The 21570-nt window shown below is 43.9% G+C and overlaps 1 protein-coding gene across 2 annotated transcripts in view; it reads right to left on the bottom strand.

The window, feature by feature from the left end:
* Positions 1–21570, bottom strand: part of TRPC6 (transient receptor potential cation channel subfamily C member 6) — a 188222-nt gene that overhangs the window by 68756 nt on the left and 97896 nt on the right. For both annotated transcript variants that reach the window (XM_019482036.2, XM_006269336.4), the window contains exon 2: positions 6705–7479. In XM_019482036.2, the coding sequence (XP_019337581.1) occupies positions 6705–7479 (775 nt within the window). The remainder of the gene's footprint in view (positions 1–6704; positions 7480–21570) is intronic.

Genomic DNA, 21570 nt, shown 5'->3' with positions numbered 1-21570 from the left:
GACGGTAGGGAGAGTTAATTGATTTTAATAATTGATGGTGTTACTTTGTATTTCAGTTGATCAGGAAAAATGACAGGGCTGTTTATCTTAGTCTAGTTTAAAAAAACATCAAAAGTGCACAGTGTTGGATGCGCACTCTTTTATTACAGTTTGCAAAATCTTTGCAGTTGGGAATAGGGAGCAGTGAGCTAAGATCTCTGTATTTCTGGTTTAGGTTTCATCTTTTTTTTAATTCAACTTGAGTGCTCAGAAAAGAACTTAGATCCCAATCCTACAAACTGTCAGGTGCTTAACTTTAGTCATACAGGGCACCTAAACAAGTGCCCTGGGGCATGGGGAATTTAAGCAGCTCTCGGGAGTCGCTGTAGTTAAAACACCTGCAGCTTCTCATGTATTCAGCGCCCTGCATTTCAAAATGGTGGTGGGAGTGCTTTAACCAAAGCTCATTCGATGAGCTTTAGTTAAAGCTCCCCTGATGTCATTTTGAAATTCAGGAAAGCTGAATACATGAGATGCTGCAGCACGCTGGAGCATTCGGAGTAGAACGCTCCAGCAGACTCGAATCTGCTCCAATGCCTTCTATTCAGAACGTGTCAGAACACGTGTAAGAGTGCCCATAGATATTAACTTGGACTTCTAAGAGAATAGTCATGTATATAAAATTAACACATGGAATTGTGAAGCGTAGACTTTAGAAAGGAAAAAGGTTCTTCATTGTGGAGCTGGGCTTGCCAGAATAATTGCCTGTCTGGTCTACTGGGCCTTTGATTCTTGCTTCATACGTTTAAATTTTAAACCTCCTTTATTTTAACTAGCTAAAAGTTTGGGGGATTTTGTTCTATTTTGTAAAATTCAATATTTATCAGAAGACAAAGAAGCTGGAGGTGATAATTCTAGTGTAATAAATTAGCATTGTACTGAGTGAATAATACAGCTAGTGCTGTAGGCATGCTTTGGTTGTGGGAGGGGAAAGAATGGGACCTGAGGGGGCACTGTACCTTTGACTCTTTAGAACCGATACCATCCATCCCTCCTGTTACACTACGCAATAGCTATGGGGGGTGATGAAACCCAAGTGTGTAAGGGCAGACCCCAAGTCATTATACTAGAGAGAATTTCTATGCTGATAGGAGTTTTCCTTTCAAAAAACTCCCCAGGAAAAATGGCATGTCTTTCTCTGAGCTGAGGAGTCATTTTATGAGAATTTTAAGAACATTATCATTTATTAGTGGGTGGTAACTGCAAGTCAATTATTAATGAAAGCTAAGTCAGGAGTTACTAAAAAGGATTGTCCAGATGAGTGCTCAGCAACACTTCCTGAAGATAGGTCAGAATGGTCAAGCTTGAATCTGACGCGGGCCAGCACTAAAACCTGACCACTGCCTCTGCCACTGTCTGTGCTGCCCAGCTATAGTGCAGCATAGGAAAGCTCACCCTCACTATAGAATCATAGAAAGCTGGGGTTGGAAGGGACCTCAGGAGGTCATCTAGTCCAATCCCCTGCTCAAAGCAGGACCAGCCCCAACTAGATCATCACACCCAAAGCTTTATCAAGCCAGGTCTTAAAAACCTCAAAGGATGGAGCTTCCACCGCCTCTCTGGGTAACCTGTTTCAGTGTTTTCCTAGCCTCCTAGTGAGAACATTCTTCCTAATACGTAACCTAAATTTCCCTTTCTGCAACTTGAGATCATTGCTCCTTGTTCTGTCATCTGCCACCACTAAGAACAGTCCAGCTCCATCCTTTTTCAATCACCCTTCAGGTAGATAAAAGCTGTTATTATATCCCCCCTCAATCTTGTCTTCTCTAGACTAAATAAGCCCAGTTCGCTCAGCCTTTCCTTGGAAGTCATGTCCCCCAGCCTCTTACCATTTTTGTTGCCCTCCACTGGACTCTCTCCAATTTGTCCACATCTTTTCTGTAGTGGGGGGCCCAAAACAGGACACAGTATTCCAGACGTAGCTACACAAGTGCTGAACAGAGGGGGGAAATCACTTCCTTTGCCCTCCTGACAACACACCCACCAATGCAGCCCAGTATGCCATTAGCCTTCTTGGCAACAAGGGCACACTGCTGGCTCATATACAGCTTACTGTCTACTGTAACTCCCAGGTCCTTTCTGCAGAGCTCCTGCCAAGTCAGTCAGCCCACAGCCTGTAGCAGTGCATGGGATTGTTCCATCCTCAGTGCAGGACTTTGCACTTGTCCTTGTTGAACCTCATGAGATTCCTTTTGGCCCAATCCTCCAATTACCTAGGTCACCCTGAATCTTAGCTCTACCCTCCAGTGTATCTACTACTCCCCCCAGCTTGGTGTCATCTGCGAACATACTGAGGGAGCACTCTATGCCATCTTCCAATTTGTTAATGAACATATTAAACAAAAACTGACCAGACCAACAGCTGGGGCACTCCACTTGATACCAGCTGCCAACTAGACATCAAACCATTGGCTTACTACCCTCTGACCCCCAAAGCTCCAGACAGTTTTCTATCCACTTTACAGTCCATTCATTTAGCCTGTACTTCCTTAGCTTCCTGCAAGAATGGTGTGGGAGGCTCTATCAAAAGCCTTGCTAAAAATCAAGGTACACCACATTCACTGGTTTCCCCACTTCCACTGAGCCAGTTATCTCATCATAGAAGACAATCAGGTTGGTAAGGGAATCAGGTTGGGAGTGACTTCATGGGAATCCTGCTGCTGGCAGCAGCTGTCTCCGCAGAGGTGCAGGGCCGCTGTTGCACCACTCCCTGGGGGCCCAGACTGAGGATGCTCAGGGACCCACAGGCCGAGATGCAGCTTGTGCCAGACCTCCCAACCCACCATGAGCACCAACATGGGCCCGAGGGTGCCAGGCAGCCCCACCATGTCCCTGCACTTCCATAGTGGGTCCGTGCAGGGACATGGCCTCCAGGCGGTTGCAGCAGGAAGGCAGGGAGGGCGCACTCACCCACCCCTAGCTCCCATCCAGAGCCCCTGCTGAAATACGCCCGCCGCTGCTGAGTCTGTGCTTGGTTGGGGGGTGTGCCCCAGGCCCGAGGCAGCTCCATGGTGACCTCAGATTGGGCAGCCTGCGGGGGTCCCCCCTCCCCAGGCACCAGACCCCCTTGTGGGCAACCTTCTTCCCTGGGCTCCAAACCCCGCACACACACCCACAGCCCCCAACACCTTCACAAATTCCCTCTCCAGACACATGCCACACCTACCCCCAACCATTCGAAGTACCTGCATGATTTTGAGTTTTTCTGCATACAATTTTGAGTTTTTAGCTGTGTGATTAAAATAGTGATTGTGACTAATTTTTTTTAATCACGCAAATAATCATGATCACATTTTTAAATCTGTTTGACAGCCCTGCAAGAATGTTGTGGGAAACTGTAACAAAAGCCTTGCTAAAAATCAAAGGTACACCACATTCACTGGTCTCCTCACTCTCAGATCCCCCCTATTCCCCCTGCGTACAAAATGTTGTAAACATTTTTAGTCTTATAGGAGGTCACCATAACTTACCAAGGATAAAGGATGCAGTAGCAAATATTACTACAAGAATATTACTTGCAGTAGCAAATATTACTTACAAGAAGAATAAAATTTCAATCCAATCACAAGAGCAGGTGTGACATCATCTTGCAATCTGCTGCAGGGGAGGCAGTGCATACATGGGACCAAACTATCAGAATTTAGCCCTGGCTTCCCCCTTGCTTCACAAGTGATGCTGAGTATATCAGCCTCTTTTCTGGAGTAGCTTATCCCCCAGCTGCCTTGGCCACAGCATAGCTGTATGATAATGTTGCATGATATTACCATACAAGAAACTGATCAGGGAGGGTGCCACCGTTTCATAGATTCATAGATGTTAGGGTCGGAAGGGACCTCAGTAGATCAAGTCTGACCCCCTGCATAGGCAGGAAAGAGTGCTGGGTTTAGATGACCCCAGCTAGATGCCTATCTAACCTCCTCTTGAAGACCCCCAGGGTAGGGGAGAGCACCGCCTCCCTTGGGAGCCCATTCCAGACTTTGGCCAGTCTAACTATGAAGGAGTTCTTCCTAATGTCCAGTCTAAATCTGTTCTCTGCTAGCTTATGGCCATTATTTCTTGTAACCCCCGGGGGCGCCTTGGTGAGTAAAGCCTCACCAATTCCCTTCTGTGCCCCCATGATGAACTTATAGGCAGCCACAAGGTCGCCTCTCAACCTTCTCTTGCGGAGGCTGAAGAGGTCCAGGTGCCCTAGTCTTTCCTCATAGGGCTTGGCCTGTAAGCCCTTAACCATACGTGTGGCCCTTCTCTGGACCCTCTCCAGGTTATCCGCATCCCTCTTGAAGTGCGGCGCCCAAAATTGCATGCAGTATTCCAACTGTGGTCTGACCAGCACCCAATAGAGGGGAAGTATCACCTCCTTGGTTCTGTTCGTCATGCATCTGATGATGCACGATAAAGTGCCATTAGCTTTTCTGATGGCTTCATCACACTGCTGACTCATGTTCATCTTGGAGTCCACTAGGACTTCAAGATCCCTTTCCGCTTCCATGCCTCCAAGCAGGTAATTTCCTAGGCAATAGGTATGCTGGACATTTTTCCTCCCTAGGTGCAACACTTTGCATTTCTCCTTGTTGAATTGCATTCTGTTGTTTTCCGCCCATATGTCCAACCTGTCCAGGTCTGCTTGTAGTTGTTCCCTGCCCCCCGGTGTGTCCACTTCTCCCCACAGTTTTGTGTCATCCACAAACTTGGACAGAGTACACTTCACTCCCTCGTCCAAGTCGCTGATGAAGACATTGAAGAGTATTGGTCCAAGGACCAAGCCCTGTGGGACCCCACTGCCCACACCCTTCCAGGTCGATACCGACCCATCCACTACGACTCTCTGGGTACGACCCTCTAGCCAATTCGCCACCACCAGACTGTGTAGTCATCCAAGTCACAGCCTCAACTTGTTCACCAGTATGGGGTGGGATACTGTATCGAAGGCCTTCCTGAAGTCTAAGTAAAGGACATCAACCCCTACTCCTGCGTCCAGGTGTTTTGTAACCTGGTCATAAAAAGAGACTAGATTAGTCAGGCACGATCTACCTGCTACGAACCCCTGCTGGTTTCCCCTCAGCATAATTTGTCCTGCCAGGCTCTCGCGAATGTGAGCCTTGATAATTTTTTCAAAGACTTATGTCATGGACAAAACAGTGTACATGCAGGATGCCGAGAGACAACATTCCACTACAGAGTTTTACCAACTCCTGACAGAGGACCCTATGGCACACCATTACAGTGAACTAAATAAACTCTTAATGAAACTACCTCTGGAAACAAAGGAGGGGATTACTGCTTCCACCTCCTAGGCCAGGCAACTTGTACTTATTATCCAAGATCCACACACCTGGAAACTCAGGACGTGCCACTGACTGGTATTGGCACCATTACAGAGGGAGTTTCTGGCTATGTTAACTATTCCCATATGCCACTACCAGCTATTTGAAAGACACCACAAATTTCTTAAAGAAATTGGACTCCACTGACAAGCTTCCAGCAAATGCTACATTAGCTACTATGGATGTCACATCTCTGTATACCAACATCCCTCATAAGGATGGATTAAAAGCCATAAATAACTTTATCCCTGACAAGAAAACTGCTTCAGTAGTTACAGTGCATCAGAGCAGCCTCTCTGCACATGTATAGGTGGCCTTAAGTTCATTCATTCACCTGGAACTCCACCAGTGTCATATATCTCATCCCACGTTTACATTGCTCCTCTGCTGTCTATCAGACAGACAGGGTGATCTCTACATGTAAGAATGAATGAACACCAGTCTGATACCAACTGCAGAAAGATTCAAACACCTTTGGCAGAACACTTTCAGCCTCCCTGGACCTGACCTCAGGATTGCTGTTCTCAGGCACACAAAAAAATTTTTTTTAAAAATTCAAAAACCAGTTTAAACGGGAAATTCCAGAACAAGCAATCATCTACAAACCAGACTGTGTTAAGTATGGTTTGAACAGGGACTATGGGTTCTTATTTCATTACCTGGATTAGCTTTTGTGACCCCTTTTGTTCCAATGGGTTTACAGCTTATTTGCTTTCCTCTCCTAGCACTGCACCCTCCCCCACTCCCTTGTTTTTTGTATTCTAAAATTTCTCTCCTTTCTTTTACTCTGTTTTCTGCATGCCCTTTCACAGCATCTGATCAAGTGAACTTAGGTTTGTGGAGGTTTGTGCTCTCTCTCTATACATATCTTATTTAGTTAGTCTATAAAGGTGCCTATTTACCCTGTTAGTCAGGGGAAGCCATAGCTCTGTCCATTCCACTCCCCTGACTGACCACTCTCTACCCACCTCTGTAGGAAGAGAAGTAGCAGTTCAATGCCATCCCCTCCACACACTACAAGCAGCAATGTTGGTAACCCACACAGGGCAGTAAGGGGACTTCCAGCAATAAAAATATTCTATACACAGGACAGGTACAAGTTTCTCCAGATTACCTGCTAATTGTGTGATGGTGACCTAGTTTCAGAAAGTCCCTTTCTAAGGCCAGCAAGGTAGCAGAATCTCTAGGTCCCTTTTGGCATTTGGCAACTGCCAACAAGGGTTTGGGCAATGCCTTTTTGAAAGCTATGCCCCACCTGCACTTATCAAACATGTTGTACTGATTTTCCTGACAATCCTCATACAGGTAGTAGCAGGAGAACATTTAACCAGTTTCACTCACCTTGAACTCTTTTTCAATGTTTGCAAGCACAGCAAGCTCATTGCTGAGTTCTAAGGCAGTCATTACTGGGTCTTCACTGGACAACGACAGGTAAGCAGGGCTTGCCAGACCTTTGTAAGCATTGATTCTGGACCTAGAATGGCTGAAGGAGTCATGTTTTTGCTTCTCATTGCACTCACTGCATTTGCAGAAATAGTCATGTGGCCTTTCAATGCGAGCCCCTTTCCTCAAGAGGGTGTGGACAATTTCATATTCCTGGCAATGGGCAGCTAGAATGATTGGAGTAACATCATGGGAGAACCGAGTTCCATCTTCATCATATGCATAGAAATCATCATGCTGGAGCTCTGACTGGCTGGGACTTAGTGCCAACCTCTTGCCTTCAGCGAATGCAGGGTGGTTTAAGATGGCTTCAACTATCCGAACATACCCCTTACTAATAGCCAAGAGTAAGGCATCCCCAACCCGTGACAGGTTCTCCTTCTTCAGCAGAAGTTCTGTGATCTCCAGGTGCTCACTGGCAACTGCTAGCTGCAAAGCATTCTGCCCCATGAAGTCCACACAGTTCACATTGAGTGAAGTGCACTCTTCCAGCATTCTACGAATCACAGGAATATTACCGTATTCTGCCGCATCCAGAAAGCGCTCCTCCTCAAGTGACAGACTTGTTGACCGGTCATTAAACATGTATGCTGGCCCTCGATTGGCCAGCCTTCTGCCCTTCTCCCGGAGGATGGTCTGCCGTCGAAGCACTAGCGTATTCTCAGTACCCCGACTGTGTGGAAAAAGAGAAATTATTAATCCTCTTGTGCAAAGAACCCTGCAGTTCTAGCCTACCTTTCAGGAACACTAGAATTTACCTGTAGTCGGTTAATCATTATACTTATAGTCTGAATTTCTTCTATGGTCTCTCATACTAATCAATATATTTTGCCAGTTGCCTTTTATAAGGTAAAAATTTCCTGCTTTGTCACCTTACTTCATGCTTACTCAGTCACAGATCACATTCAGTCCAAACACATCAAACCTGCATATACTTCTTATACAGAATCTATTTGTAGACTATGCTGCTACAAGGCAGGGAAGAGTACTAAAAAATACTGGGCATCCAATTCAAAATGAGCTAAAATATTTTCCCCCTAACCTCATCACTATGTACAGGAACATTAGAAACATGAGCATCAAACCAATTATTATTTGTCCTTTTCTCCAAAGTAACCCAAATTAACTCTTGGTCAAGGTTATCTAGCTATTTCCATTACACCCTTTGATTTTCAGTCATTCATAAGAAGCCAGATTTTTTAAGCAATAAACTTTCCCATTGTTTTAGAAAAAAAATTGAACTTTTAAAACAATTCCAATGCCAACACAGAGAATAGAAAGTTGGTGAATAAACATTCCTTATGGAAGAAAAAAGCATTAGAGTGTTCTGGTGAAAATCAGCTTCAGTTCAGTCAAATTTAATTCTTGGGAAAAAAATCAGACTCTGTACATTTTGAGGAAGGCCCCTTGTATTTGGGGCCTTAAAATGCATACTTAAAGCTATGAATGTCCATTTTTTTTATGAGTTGGAGGCCCATGAAGATAAATAGTATTTGGGCATACTTAGGAGTGTTTAAATTGAATGATTTGTGATCTATTTAAAATATCGTTTCTTCAAAGTGCTCTGTCTGCACTATTACCACCCCTGACAGTTTCTTATGCCCACGACTGAGATATTTAATGTCTTTTCAAACTGTGAAGGTCTTCAAAATCCACAAGAGGGTGCTTTCAGCAGGAAGCTGCTTTTTAATTTGGCTTCCAGAATTAAGACTAGTCTGGTTTACCATGTGTGATTGAAAAAATAATGCCTCCTGCACCTTGCCTTTATGAAAGGAGACAATTCTCAGAATTTAATATTAGATTAGTGATAGCAATTCTTGATTTGTCCAGAAGCCTTCGTGCCCTCTCAAATTTCAGTTTACTCTCTCGGTGAAAACTAAGGCTCTACAAATCATTAATGTATCAGTTCAGCAACCCAACTGAAAAACTGAAAAAAACTAGTTTAGACAAAAAAACATTTAGGGCACCTATACATGTGCAGGGAGGCTGTGCATCGGAGCAGGCTTGATTCATCCCTCCCACTCCTGGAGCATTTCTATAAGGGTCCAGTGCCACAGTCCATTTCTCTACATTTGGAGAGTCAGAACTTCATTTCATTTGCTTTTCTTACAGGTCTATGAAATGAAACCTTTCATGTCAAACCATTTTTCCTCATTTCAATGAGAAAAAACCAAGAACCTAAGGGTGTTTATAGATGTGCTCTGGGAGTTGGGGGAAGGGGGGTGAATCGAGTCTGCTTTGATGCTCTGTAATTACAGTGTGTCAGAGCAGCCTCCCTGCCAGACACCGGGGTTAAAATGCCATCCTCAGAGTGAGGGGGAGGCATGGGGAAGGAGGCGGAGGGTGGAGATGCTGGGACAGTCAGGAAAGGAGCACTTTTGTGCCTTCTTGTTGAAGTTGTTTTACATTTTTTAAACCAAATTTGTTGGAGCAGAAATTTGAATCAAGCTGTCTCTCCAAGCTCCCTCGAGAAAGTCATAACTACTTGGCTAGAAAATCACTTCGCTCACTTGGTCTCTGTCTCAATGGGAATTTAGTATCACGTCTGGGGTAAGCTTTCTGAAAAGGGTCCAGTGCCACACTCCATTTCTCTACATTTGGAGAACCAGAACTTCATTTCATTTGCTTTTCTTACACGTCTATTAAATGAAACATTTTGTGTCAAGCCATTTTTCCTCATTTCAATGAGAAAAAAAAAACATCTAAGGGTGTTTATAGATGTGATACTAAATTCCCAATTGAGGCAGAGACCAAGAGAGTGAAATTATTTTCTATTATGACTTTCTCGGGGGGGGGGGGGGGGGGGGTTGGCACACAGCTTGATTCAAATTTTTGGTGCAATATGATTTGAAAGTGTTAAATCTAAATTTTTTAAGCTTTTAGATTTCACAGATTCAAAGGTATCTCAAGACTTTCAAGGTCTGGATAAGTAGTGATATCCTCCTGTATCTGCAGATAGCCTGAAGAACTGCTCTGAGACTGCCCCAGGCACTTCAGCAGGTGGGGAAATGGAGTCCCATTGACTTCCAGCAAAAGAAGCCCCCATATTTCTATTATCCCACTCAGTGCCTTTCATGTAGAGCAGATTGGTGAACCCAAAAAATAGTGGTGCAGGGCCTGGTGGATCCAGCAGCACAACAGATAACTCATGTAGAAAACCTTGGGATTAAATACAAACAGAGGCAGAGACCCTTTGTGGGTATATGTCGAAGATATTTTGCTTCAGCCCAGCACAGGATGGCTTCACTGGCTCCCACTGCTTTAATGATCACCAATACCTCAATAACTCCTTAACTTCTGTCTTTGATCTGATTTCTCCCCCTCCATCTGCAGTTGTTTTTTCTAACATCTAAATGTCAGTGTCCAGCTATCAAAAATGTCAACATGGTAAACAGTCATCCCATTATTCCACTTCCATTAAACTTCATCACCTACTACCTTTGACTTCTAATAACTTTAGCTCATGAAGACTTGCTATATCATATTCATCTCTTCAAAATCCAGCCTGTCATTAAATCATGTCAGTAATTTTATACTGCTCCAAAATCTGTATTTTTTCTTATACTTGCGATTATATAGCACTGTTATAACTCTTGACCCTCCCTTGCCAATCTCATCTTGATTACTGAAATATGCAGTGAAACATTGAAATTACAACTCTTGAATGCTTGGGATCGAAAATACTAAATTTGTTGGGAATAATTAAATAATTTTCAGTGCTTTTGTAGTATAAAATATGACCCGCCATTCTCATTAAAGAAAGACTAATATAATCTGGGAAAACTAATCTCCTAACCCCCAGCAGAAACTCACTGTCAAAATAAGCTGGTTTTCTATTGCTGCAGTAACCAATATTTACAATTTTATGCTATGTTCTATTTCTATTATAGTGCAATGATTCTGCATATAGACTTGATATACTTCCATAAAAATAATGCAGAATGCAATGCAGTAAGAAGTACTATTCATCAGATGCTGATTACTTGTGGACATAAACTCAGATGTTAAATGAGGCAGGACAAATAAAAATCTACTGCACTTAACCTAGGAAATAAATCATTATTGTGAACAAGAATGAAAGGATTTATAGATCAGTTATACATATTTAACTCCAGTGTGCTTCCTCTAAAGACTCTCACCTGACTTATCTCATCCAAAAATATGAATGCTTTCTAGTATTGTAATTATTCCCATTTATCCATGTCATGAGTCTAGATAGAACAGTTTTCCAAAAGAGCCACAAAGGTTAAGAACCCCAGGCTCTTCCAAAAGAGCCTTACTAGTAGCTAAACATATGTCAATCTTTATTATCCAAACAATACAAACAAAAGGATACAGTATCATTGATCTCATTTAGGACTATGGTGATAGGTTTATGTAAGTGGAAAAAAAAAGAAAAAAAAACTCAAGAACTTCCATGCCCCCATCTTTCAACTAGGATGCATGTGTGCAGCTCAATAGAACAAAGCAGGGGTACTTACAGGTGGCTAATCTATATCACTGGTTGGAAATTTTTCAAAAATATTTTTGTCATTAATGACTTTTTTGTTGAATGGAAAACTAATTCCAACTAATTCCAACATTTTCAACTAATTTTGGGGGGCTTTCATAGAAATAAATGAAGAAAAGAAGAAAAGAATATTTATAGCCAAAATATTTCATTTTATCAACCAAAATGTTTGCAAGAAAAATGTTATTGAAACATTGTTATTCATTGTGGTGGTGATGATATTGGGGGCGAGGGGGTGTTTGACATTTTTCATATTGAGGGAAGGAGAATTTGTTTCCCAACCAAGAAGGACAAACATTAAGAAATCACAGCAACAGTAAGAACTGAGAGTGTTCAGCAAAAATATGGATATTGGCAGAATAAGGGAGTGAGTAGGCAATAGAAATAGTAGTACTAAAAAAAATTAAAAAATTAGAACAACATTTTACAGCCTCTGGGTTTTCTGACCTTAAGACAGGATGGTGGAGCTTGCTATTGTAGAGGGAAGTGAGTAAGGGGGAAAGATGAAAGTTTAGGATTAGACAACTTCCGCTTGAGATGGCAGCAGCACATCTGAGGGTACAGGACTGGGCAAAAAAAAAGAAAGGCCAAGAAGAGAATTATCCAGCTACAAGTGGTAGCTGAAGTAGTGGAAATTAGTAAGATTCCCAGGAGGAAGAGGAGAAGAAAGCTGAGACAATGTAGATTCTCAAGGGACGAGAGACAGCAAGAGAGAGAGAGAGAGAGCACGCGATTACGCAAGAAGCTGAAGAAAAGGAAAGCAAAGAGAGCAGAGTTTCAGATGAAACTCATCCAATCATAGAGTATCATAAACTTAGAGAAGCAGGGCTGGAAGGGACATTAAGAGGTAATCCAATCCAATCCCCTGTCAGAAGCAGAATCAGCCCTATCCAAACCATGTTTTACAAATCCATTGTCTAAGTTCTTAGAAAAACTACACAATCAACCCAGACAACACTAGACATAGAACCCTAATCTGCCATAGGTAAAGCAGGGTGACCATGGTGGCCAATGTTCTGCTGCTGCAAAGGTTGTTAAAATACTCTCAAGAGATCCCAGGAAGAGGGCCATGCCCCCTGCTACAGAGGAAGGCAAAAACCCCCCACATTCGTACCAATCTGATCATTTTCTTCTTGACCCCAAAGAGATGGTTATTGGTCTGACCCTGAGTAGAAGGTCAGGACCCTCTAACCAGAACTTCCAGGTTTAAATGCCAGCAGAAGTACGGGAACATCCCATTCAAAATCCCCCGCCTTGGCTGCAACCAACACCCAATGTTTCTAAGGAAAATGTAGCAACAGGAAGGGAAAAAAATTCCCTCCCTGCCCCACATAGCCCTACAACCAGCAAAGCCCAGAAGCATGGGAAATACTCATAGCAGAACATAAGCATAACTATGCTTAGATCAGGGGTGTGAAACACATGCAGTCTTGGAGGCTGAATGATGGTCACTGGGCCGACCACTGGGTAGAAACCAACCCCCCGCAGAACCCGTGGCACAGGGTCCAAACAGTGCACATGTTAGGTCTGAGGCTTGAAAATGGTGCATGGGGCTAGCACAGGGTATGCACTGCCCACGGTGCACAGGCTGGACCAAGATGCCACAGGTAGCCCATGTCTCATAACTCCCTGTGTTGTGTTCAGCACCAGCTTCAACCTGCACACAGAAGGCAACATGCATCCCATGCTGGCCCTACATATCACAAGCACAGTAAACCTCAGGGCTGGCTCATCCTACATGTGGCATGTGGGGCCAGACTGGCTGCCTGTGCTGCACGTGGCACAGGTGGCCAGCATGGGGCACATAATGCATGAAGCACCCTGCTGGACCAGCCCAGTGTGTTAGCTTCAGCACTGACCAATCCAAATATCCAGATTGGTCCACATGCAACACACACCCTGGACCAAACCTCTGCATGCAGAGCATGGCATTGCAGGCAATGTGTGGATTGGATCCAAAGACCCATGGGCCAGGTCATGTGGCTCAATGGGTTGGATATGGCCCACAGGCTGTGTTTGATACCCCTAGCCTAGATCATCTCTGACCAATGCCTATCCAACCTCTACTTGAACACCTCTAGTGACAGAGAATCCACAACATCCCTAGGCAGTCTATTCCACTGCCTCACTATACTAACTGTGAAAAAGTTTTTCCTGATAGGCAATCTAATCAAGATTCTGATAATTATTAATACATCCACGTCAAAATGGCAGGAGGTTCTAAACAGGGATCCCGGCAGGGAGGCGGGGTCATTCCTGGGCCCAGTGCTGTTCAATGTTTTTATTAATGATTTGGATGCTGGCATAGAAAGCTTCTTGAGGAAATTTACAGATGACATAAAACTGAGAAGGACTGTGAACACGTTGGAAGACAGAAGCACAAATTAGAAGGATCCAGAAAGATTGGAAAGCTGGGCTGAAGATAGCAGGATGAAGCTCAATGCTGACTAATGCAAGGTGCAACACTTCAGGAAGAATAATTTAAATTCAACTTTAAAATGAGTGATGCCTGGCTGGATGGCCACACTATGAAGAAGGATTTGGGAGTTTTGGAAGATTACAGATTCAACATGAGTCTGCTGTGTTGCAGCTGCACAAAAGACCAATATGGTTTTGGGAAAGATACATCATTAGAAGCATTAAGTGCAAGGCATGGAAAGTGATGGTGCCTTTCCACTTTGCCTTGGTTAGACTTCATCTAAAGTACTGTGTGAACTTTTGGGCTCAACATTTTAAAAAGGATGTGGAAAAGTTAGAGAGGGTCTGCTGCAGATGACAAAAATGATAAATGGCTTGGAAAGCAAATCATACCAGGAGAGGCTGAAGAAGTTAAGCATATTCAAATTGCAGACATGACAGCAGTCTTCAAATACTTGAAGGGCTACCATCAAGAAGATTGAGAACATCTTTTCTCTCTTGCTGTAGAGGGTAGGACACAGACCAATGACCTGAGGTAGCAGCAAAGTAAATTTAGGTTGGATATCAGGAAAAACTTGTTTATTTTTAGAACAGTGAGGCAGTTGAATATACTGCCTAGGTATGTTGTGGACTATCCATCACTGGAAGTGCTCAAGAAGAAGTTGGATAGCCACTGGTGGCAGACAATATAGGCACAACTATGCCTATAGTCCACTATGCATATGTTAAAGTTGTATAGTTTCATAGTAGCTAGGGTCAGGAGGGACCTGAACAGATCATCTAGCCTGACCCCCTGCCACAGGCAGGAATGAATGCTGGGTTCACAAGACCCCAGACAGGTGATTGTCCAACCTCCTCTTGAATTTGCCCAAGGTAGGGGCAAGGACCACTTCCCTGGGAAGTTGGTTCCAGATTTTGGCCACCCTAACTGTAAAATATTGCCTTCTGATCTCCAACCTAAACCTATTCTCCATCAGCTTATGGCCATTGTTCCTCGTCACCCCAGGTGGTGCTGGGGAGAAAAGAGCTCTTCCTACTTGCTGTTGATCCCCCCTGATGAGTTTGTAGGCAGCCACCAGGTCCCCCCTCAGCCTCCTCTTGCTGAGGCTAAACAGGTTCAGGTTCTTCAGTCTCTCCTCATAGGACCTGTCCTGCTGCCCTCTCACCAAGCAGGTCGCCCTCCTCTGAACCCTCTCCAGGCTGGCCACATCCCTTTTGAAGTGCGACGCCCAGTACTGGACACAGTACTCCAACTGCAGCCTGACCAAAGTCGCATAGAGGGGGAGTATCACCTCTCTGGACCAGCTTGAGATGCACCTTTGGATGCATGACAAGATATGGCTGGCCTTGCTGGCTGCCGTCTGGCATTGGCGGCTCATGTTCATCTTGGAGTCAATAATGACTCCAAGATCCCTTTCCGCCTCTGTGCTTTCAAGAAAGGAACTCCCCAGCCTGTATGTATGCTGTGGATTCCTTCTCCCAAGGTGCAGCACCCTGCATGTGTCTACGTTGAACCCCATCTTATTCTCGTATGCCCACTTTTGTAGTCTATCTAAATCTAGTTGCAGCCTCTCTCTCCCTTCAACTGTGTCCACCTCGCCCCACATCTTAGTGTCAACAGCAAACTTAGACAGCGTGTTTTCCACCCCCTCGTCCAAGTCGCTGATGAAGATGTTAAATAGTGCGGGCCCGAGGACCAAGCCCTGGGGGACTCCACTGCTCACATCTCGCCAGGTTGAGTATAACCCGTCCATCACTACTCACTGGGTGCACCCCATCAGCCAATTTTTCACTCATCCAACTGGGTAGGCATCAATGCCACAGTCGCTTAATTTATTGATGAGGATGGGGTGAGAGACAGTGTCAAAGGCCTTCTTAAAGTCTAGAAAGACTACGTCCCCCACAGATGTGCTCCTTGATGATTCTGTCCAAGATCTTCCCGAACACAGAGGTGAGGCTTACAGGCCTATCGTTACTTGGGTCCTCCTTCCTCCCCTTCTTGAAAATTGGGACCACATTAGCCAGTTTCCAATCCCCCGGCACCTGGCCAGATGACCACAAATGCTCATAAAGCCAGGCCAAGGGCTCCGCGATGATCCCTGCCAGCTCCCTCAACACCCTTGGGTGGAAGGCATCTGGACCTGCAGATTTAAAAATGCAGATTTAAAAATGTCACGTTACCGAGATTTGCTGGTTGCTGCATGGGGCTGGTAGAAAATTCTACCTTCCCTTTCCCACCCCTCCCCCCTTTTCTGCTACATGTGTCAGGATTTGGGGTTTTTTTCAAGCCTTCCTCAAAGACACTGGGTATTAGCTGCAGCCAAGGCTAGAGATTTTGAATGGGGTGTGCCAATGTTCCTGTTGAGACCAAAGCCAAAGTTTCCTGGCTAGAGGGTCTTGGTCCTATGCTCAGGATAAGACCGATTACCATAACTGGGGTCAGGAAGGAATTTTATCCCTGGTCAGATTGGCACACATTGTAGGAGTTTCTGGCATGGCCCTCTACCTGGGATCTCTTGATAGTATATTAACAACCTTTTCCAGAAGCACAACATGGGCTGCCATGGTCCCCCTGTTTTTCCTGTGGGTAGGGTGTTATGTCTTCTTTGTGTCTGGGTTGATGGTAATTTTACAAAGAAGTTAGATTATGGATTTGTATAGGATGGTCTGGACAGGGAAGATCCTGCCTCAGGCAGGGGGTTGGACTAGATGACCTATGGAGATCCTTTCCAGTCCTGCTTCTCTATGACTCTATAATGCTATGTTCAAGCAATCAGAGACCAGGCAGGGGAAGAGGATAATGTTCCTTGTAATTCCCAGCAGTTTTCAAGTGACTATGGATAGTGTGGAGCCTTTAATAGACACAGTCAAAAAGACTGGAGAATGTGAGCAGAGTGAATAGATCACAATTACTACAATTTGAAGAGATGCATGGTAGGAGGTAGACACAATGACAGCTGGAAATACCTATTTCTTAGGGATAGGGAACACAGGAACATGCTGGTAGGCTGAAAAGAGGTCTGGGAAAGAAAGAGAGACAGGTTAAAAAGTAAGAGAAAACAGAAATGAAGAAGGACAAGGAAAAGTAGGGCATGGAGAGATAATTTCTTCAATAATCTTACCTTGACTACCCTATGACCATATGGTATCTTGCAAGAATTTAATGACTGAATTATAAAAAGTTTCTACTGAGAATGTGTGAACTGAGGCTTCGAAAAGTTGGCCAAATATAGGCAAATGTTCATATATATCCCCTGACACGAGGGTAACTTTCCTGGCAAAATTCAAGACCCTGCTGTACAAAACATGTACAGCACTAGTTATTTTCAAGAAAACAGTTAAGACAGACAAAATTTTCCACAGTGATTTTTAACAAAAGAAACTGTTTCTAGAATTAATTTTTAAGGGAACCATTCAATTTTAAAAAGAATTTTATATGGTAAAGACTTGCAAACAATGACCATTAGACAGATTCTGAATGAACAAAAAGTAGGACACAGACAACCCTAAAGTATATATACTATAACTTGCATTCTGAGTGACAGACCTGGAATTTGGTCAATTTACATAGCACCAATGAATGAAAAACAATGCCAAAATGCCAAATAAATATACTTCCTGGGGTATTATTATCTTTACAAGCACCTCTAGCTGTGCCCAGACTCCTTTTGATTGCATTCATATCAAATAGTTAACATATTTCTTCCACCTCATTTTCCTGCTTTCATTGATGGAGAAATAGCGCAATTCTGATTCCACATAGTGAAACATTCCAGGGTAGCAAGAAATGAAATCATTCATCTCCATTTGAAATGCCAGCAATAGTTTTGCTGATGAGTAGAATAAATTGTCTACTTTATTTTATTCCACCATAAATTGACTGCTGTTTCCTTTTAAATAAATGGTGCTATATCAAATGCAAGCATTGTGACAGAAGCTAAACAAAAGCTTTATCCCCAAGATCCCTTCCCTACAGACTTTCTTAAGACTTTCTAATTAAAATATTACACATTACATAAATTATGCAATTAACTGGTTAATCATTAGACCAGCCACAAGTGCAAAGTAATTATCACGTGATAAAAATGACTATCCAGCTATGACAAGAGCCAACCAGCTATAAAGTTAGTGGTTGAAAATGTGTAACAACTCTATAGCTGGTTTCTACCCAGCTTTAATCTAAGTGTGTAGCAGGGCCCTAATAGCTACAGTAAACTGCAATGTGGTCTCATCAAAATGCACCATGGATTTGAAAGTGTGAGAGTGATGTTGCAAACCATGATGATCCAGAAATTATGCAAAAGTCAAATCATTCCACATTTTAAGGTAATTTGGCTAAAAGGTCAAGTATACTGTAGTCGAGCTCTTAAACTGTGCCACCTAATAGAGTATATTAGTCCCTCCATATCAAACTTTTTGAGTCTGATCCTGCCCAGGGGAAGTCAACGGAGCTATATCCATTATCACAATGATAGAAAGCCTGCAACACGCAGAGGGTGTGAGGCACAGGGCACAATCTGAGAAATGAGGCACAGAGCACAGGGCACAATGACACAAACATAAGAAATTAATTAAAGAAACTGTGTGTGACATGCTAGTCAGATTGTTTATGGATTGTTCCTGCTACCAGCTGAAATCAGATTTCTGATGGTGGGCCTGGGCTTTGGTCATAAATAAAAGTGTCCAGCCAGTCCCACCAAGCTCAGTGCTCAGCTGTCATTATTGTCTTTGGTACAGGAGACATGGGAATGGTACTTTAAAATACCATTAATCAGGAGGTTTTAGCCAAAAAACTTGGCTCATGTGAAACTATCCTACAGAGTTTAAATGTGCCTCTTCGTGACAGCCTAAAGGTAACAAGCAGGGTACAGTTAAATTTGGCCATTGCCATGAAAGCATTCAGACATGCCCAAGGGAAAGATGTAACAACACTAAATAATGCCCTGCAAGCCTTACAGGGAAATGTTTCTAAAGCCGTTTTGTGTGTTCAGGTTCAACTCTGGTCACTGGAAGTTGTAAGAAGCACTGCAGAGCAAGGAGTGAATTGGCATGTTCCAGTCAAATTACAAAACAGAAATTAGCATTAAAACTGGGCAACCAGAGTGGCTTCAACCTTAAAAACAGTTGGTAGAACTTGAATTTAATCCTACCACCATGATGGTTAAAATACAGATTAATGCCATTAGTAGTGCTGAAAAAGAATTAATATTCCCTATATTTGGGCTGGGAGCTCGTATCAATAAAGCATTGGTTATTCCCTGAATTGAGCTAAAAAACACCTTTAGGATATAAGGCCATCTCAGTGCCCATGTATAAATAAAGAACAGGCCTTGGATTTTTGTGTTATGAAAATATGCTTAAAGCAAAATCACTATGCTTAAAGCCAAATGTTGGTGCTTGCCAATATACCATAGAGGAGAAAAGTTACAATAAATCTGTAGTCATAAATGTGTGCAATAGATGCATATGTATCCACACTTAGTGTGCATCTCTTGTGGTAAATTCTTGGGCCAATGTTAGCAATAGTAATGTTAATTTTTCTTTGTGTGTTGTTATTACTGTAAAAGGGTGTGATATTAAATATGCTAGAAAAATATGCAAAAAAGTTTTACTATGGAATATGTTATATATGACAATCAACTGTTAAAAACAGTTGCATTGGGAATATCACCCCAGCTGTTACAAAAATATTACCACATCCAAAGGTGTAGGGTCAAATTAATTGGGTTGTGAAAGGAGCAAAAAGGGCATATGTCACTGCTCATCATGTTGCGAAACGAATCACTCAGGTGCTACTTAAAGCTAAATCTGCTGATGAGAAAGCATGCTGAGATAGTCTCCCATAGTGACTGAAGTGTTGAACTTGATATTACATCCCCTTATTGTTGGGTTAGTTGTTGAAATCATTATCACCTTGTGTCAGTGTGAATTGCTATACTGGTTACATATTCTCCTTCAAAGGGTTACAGTTCATGAGCAAAAAACCGAGCTGAATATTCTCTTAGGCAAACATAGAAGTTTTTTTGTCACAGGACTGAATCAGGCCATCACAATCAATCCAGTTGGAGCGATACAAAAAGGAATGCCCGTTGTACAGGAGGGGTAAAATTATAGGGAGCAAGCCTAATCCCCACAAACTCTGGCCAAGGAATGTTTCTTTGGCCTAAACACACACTGGCAATCAGATAAAGCACTGATTGCTAGGTCAAATGCTATCTGAAATGCTAAGTAAAAGGTTTAATGGGCATCTCAGACCGTACATTCCCAGGCCTCAGTATGGAAGGCTTGCTTAAACTTGATTGGCTAAAACTCGGTTCTTGAGCTAGGGAATGCGAAGGCAAAAGGCCAAGTCAAAGGGGACATGGGCAGCATTCAAACAAGTGTTAAAGGTTCATCACAATATCCAGCCCATTGGAGCCCCTAATCACAAATGCTGTCATACTCTTCCCGGAACAACTGGTGAAAGTCCTCTCCACAAAGCTATTAAAGATTCCAGAAAATTCCTTTAATTTCATTTATAATGTAAAGGTGTAAGACCTTCAAGGAGTGGATTGATGGCTAGAATATCATATAATCAAAATCATTTAAAGGATTCTTTTAGTAGAGATGCACTGATACATTGGTCTGATATCAGACCGTCACCGATATAAAGAAAATTGACTGTATTGGAAAATCAGCCTGATGTGGCAGTTAATGTGGCCAATAAATGCCCCATCATGCACACAGCAGCAATACAGCACGTAGGCAGTGAGGAGCACAGCCTGGCAGCTTGGAGAGCTGTGTGCAGCTGGTAAACCTGTTGTGGTGGGAGGGGGAGGGGGAAGAGAAGGGGCATGGTGGGGCACATCAAGGCTTCTATGGTGAGGAAGCGAGTGGGACTGGGGCTGGGGCAGGTGCTGCCCCGCCAAGGCAGGGCAGGGCAGGGCAGGGCAGGGCAGGGCAGGGCACAGGACAGAGCCACAGCTCATCTGGGGGTGGGGGGGCAGCACCTGCTGCTGTGTGCACCTTAGGAGGGCATGGGGGGGCATGTGCACCCAGATCTGCGTGGGGTGGGGCAGGGTGGTCTGGGCCCAGGGCTGCATGGGGCTCTTCCCAGTAGAGACTGAGCCGGGCTGTGCTCAGAGCGGGCGGCGGTGGCACTGGGAGGAGAGTTGGGGGGCTACGGTGAATTTTGAGGTGGCTGAAGCCCCACCCTTGTAACCCTCTCCCAGCACCGTTGCTACCCACCCTGAGCACAGCCCGGCCCAGCCCCTGCTGGGAAAAGCCCCATGCAGACCTGGCCCCAACCTGTCCCACACAGATCTGGTGGCACACACTCCCCATGCCTCCCAGGGTGCATGCAGCAGCGGGAGCCCCCCTCCCTCCCCGCATCCTGCGCTGCCTCATCACAGCTAGGCAGTGCCTACCCCAGCTCCAGCCCAATCCCCATCCCTTCCACACTGCAGGGACCTGGATCTGCCCCCTCCCCCCATGCCCCTTCCCTTCTCCCTCCTCTTCCACAAGAGACTTACCAGCCAGACTCTGCTCTTCAAGCTGCAGGGCTGAGTATCAGAAATCAGATTGGTCTTGACCGATATGCCTCCTTAAAAATCAGCTATCAGTATCAGCCCCAAAAACCTCTATTGGTGTACCCTTAGCTTTCAGAAATTGGTTTGTAGGTAAAGTAGACATTGCATTAGAATAATGGTCCAGGACAATGGCAAGGATTATTTAATTTCTAAAAGCCTGTCTGTCCTAATTTCACAGCCTTTAAGGCAGACTGAGGCCCATGGGTATACACATCCTGGGATATCAAAAACATCCAAACTTTATTTTCATAATAAAGATAGGCCTAGC

The sequence above is a fragment of the Alligator mississippiensis genome, chromosome 1 (assembly GCF_030867095.1).
Source record: "Alligator mississippiensis isolate rAllMis1 chromosome 1, rAllMis1, whole genome shotgun sequence".
NCBI lineage: Eukaryota > Metazoa > Chordata > Crocodylia > Alligatoridae > Alligator > Alligator mississippiensis.
The sequence above is the reverse complement of the archived record's forward strand: the minus strand, read 5'-3'. Positions and strand labels throughout refer to the sequence as shown.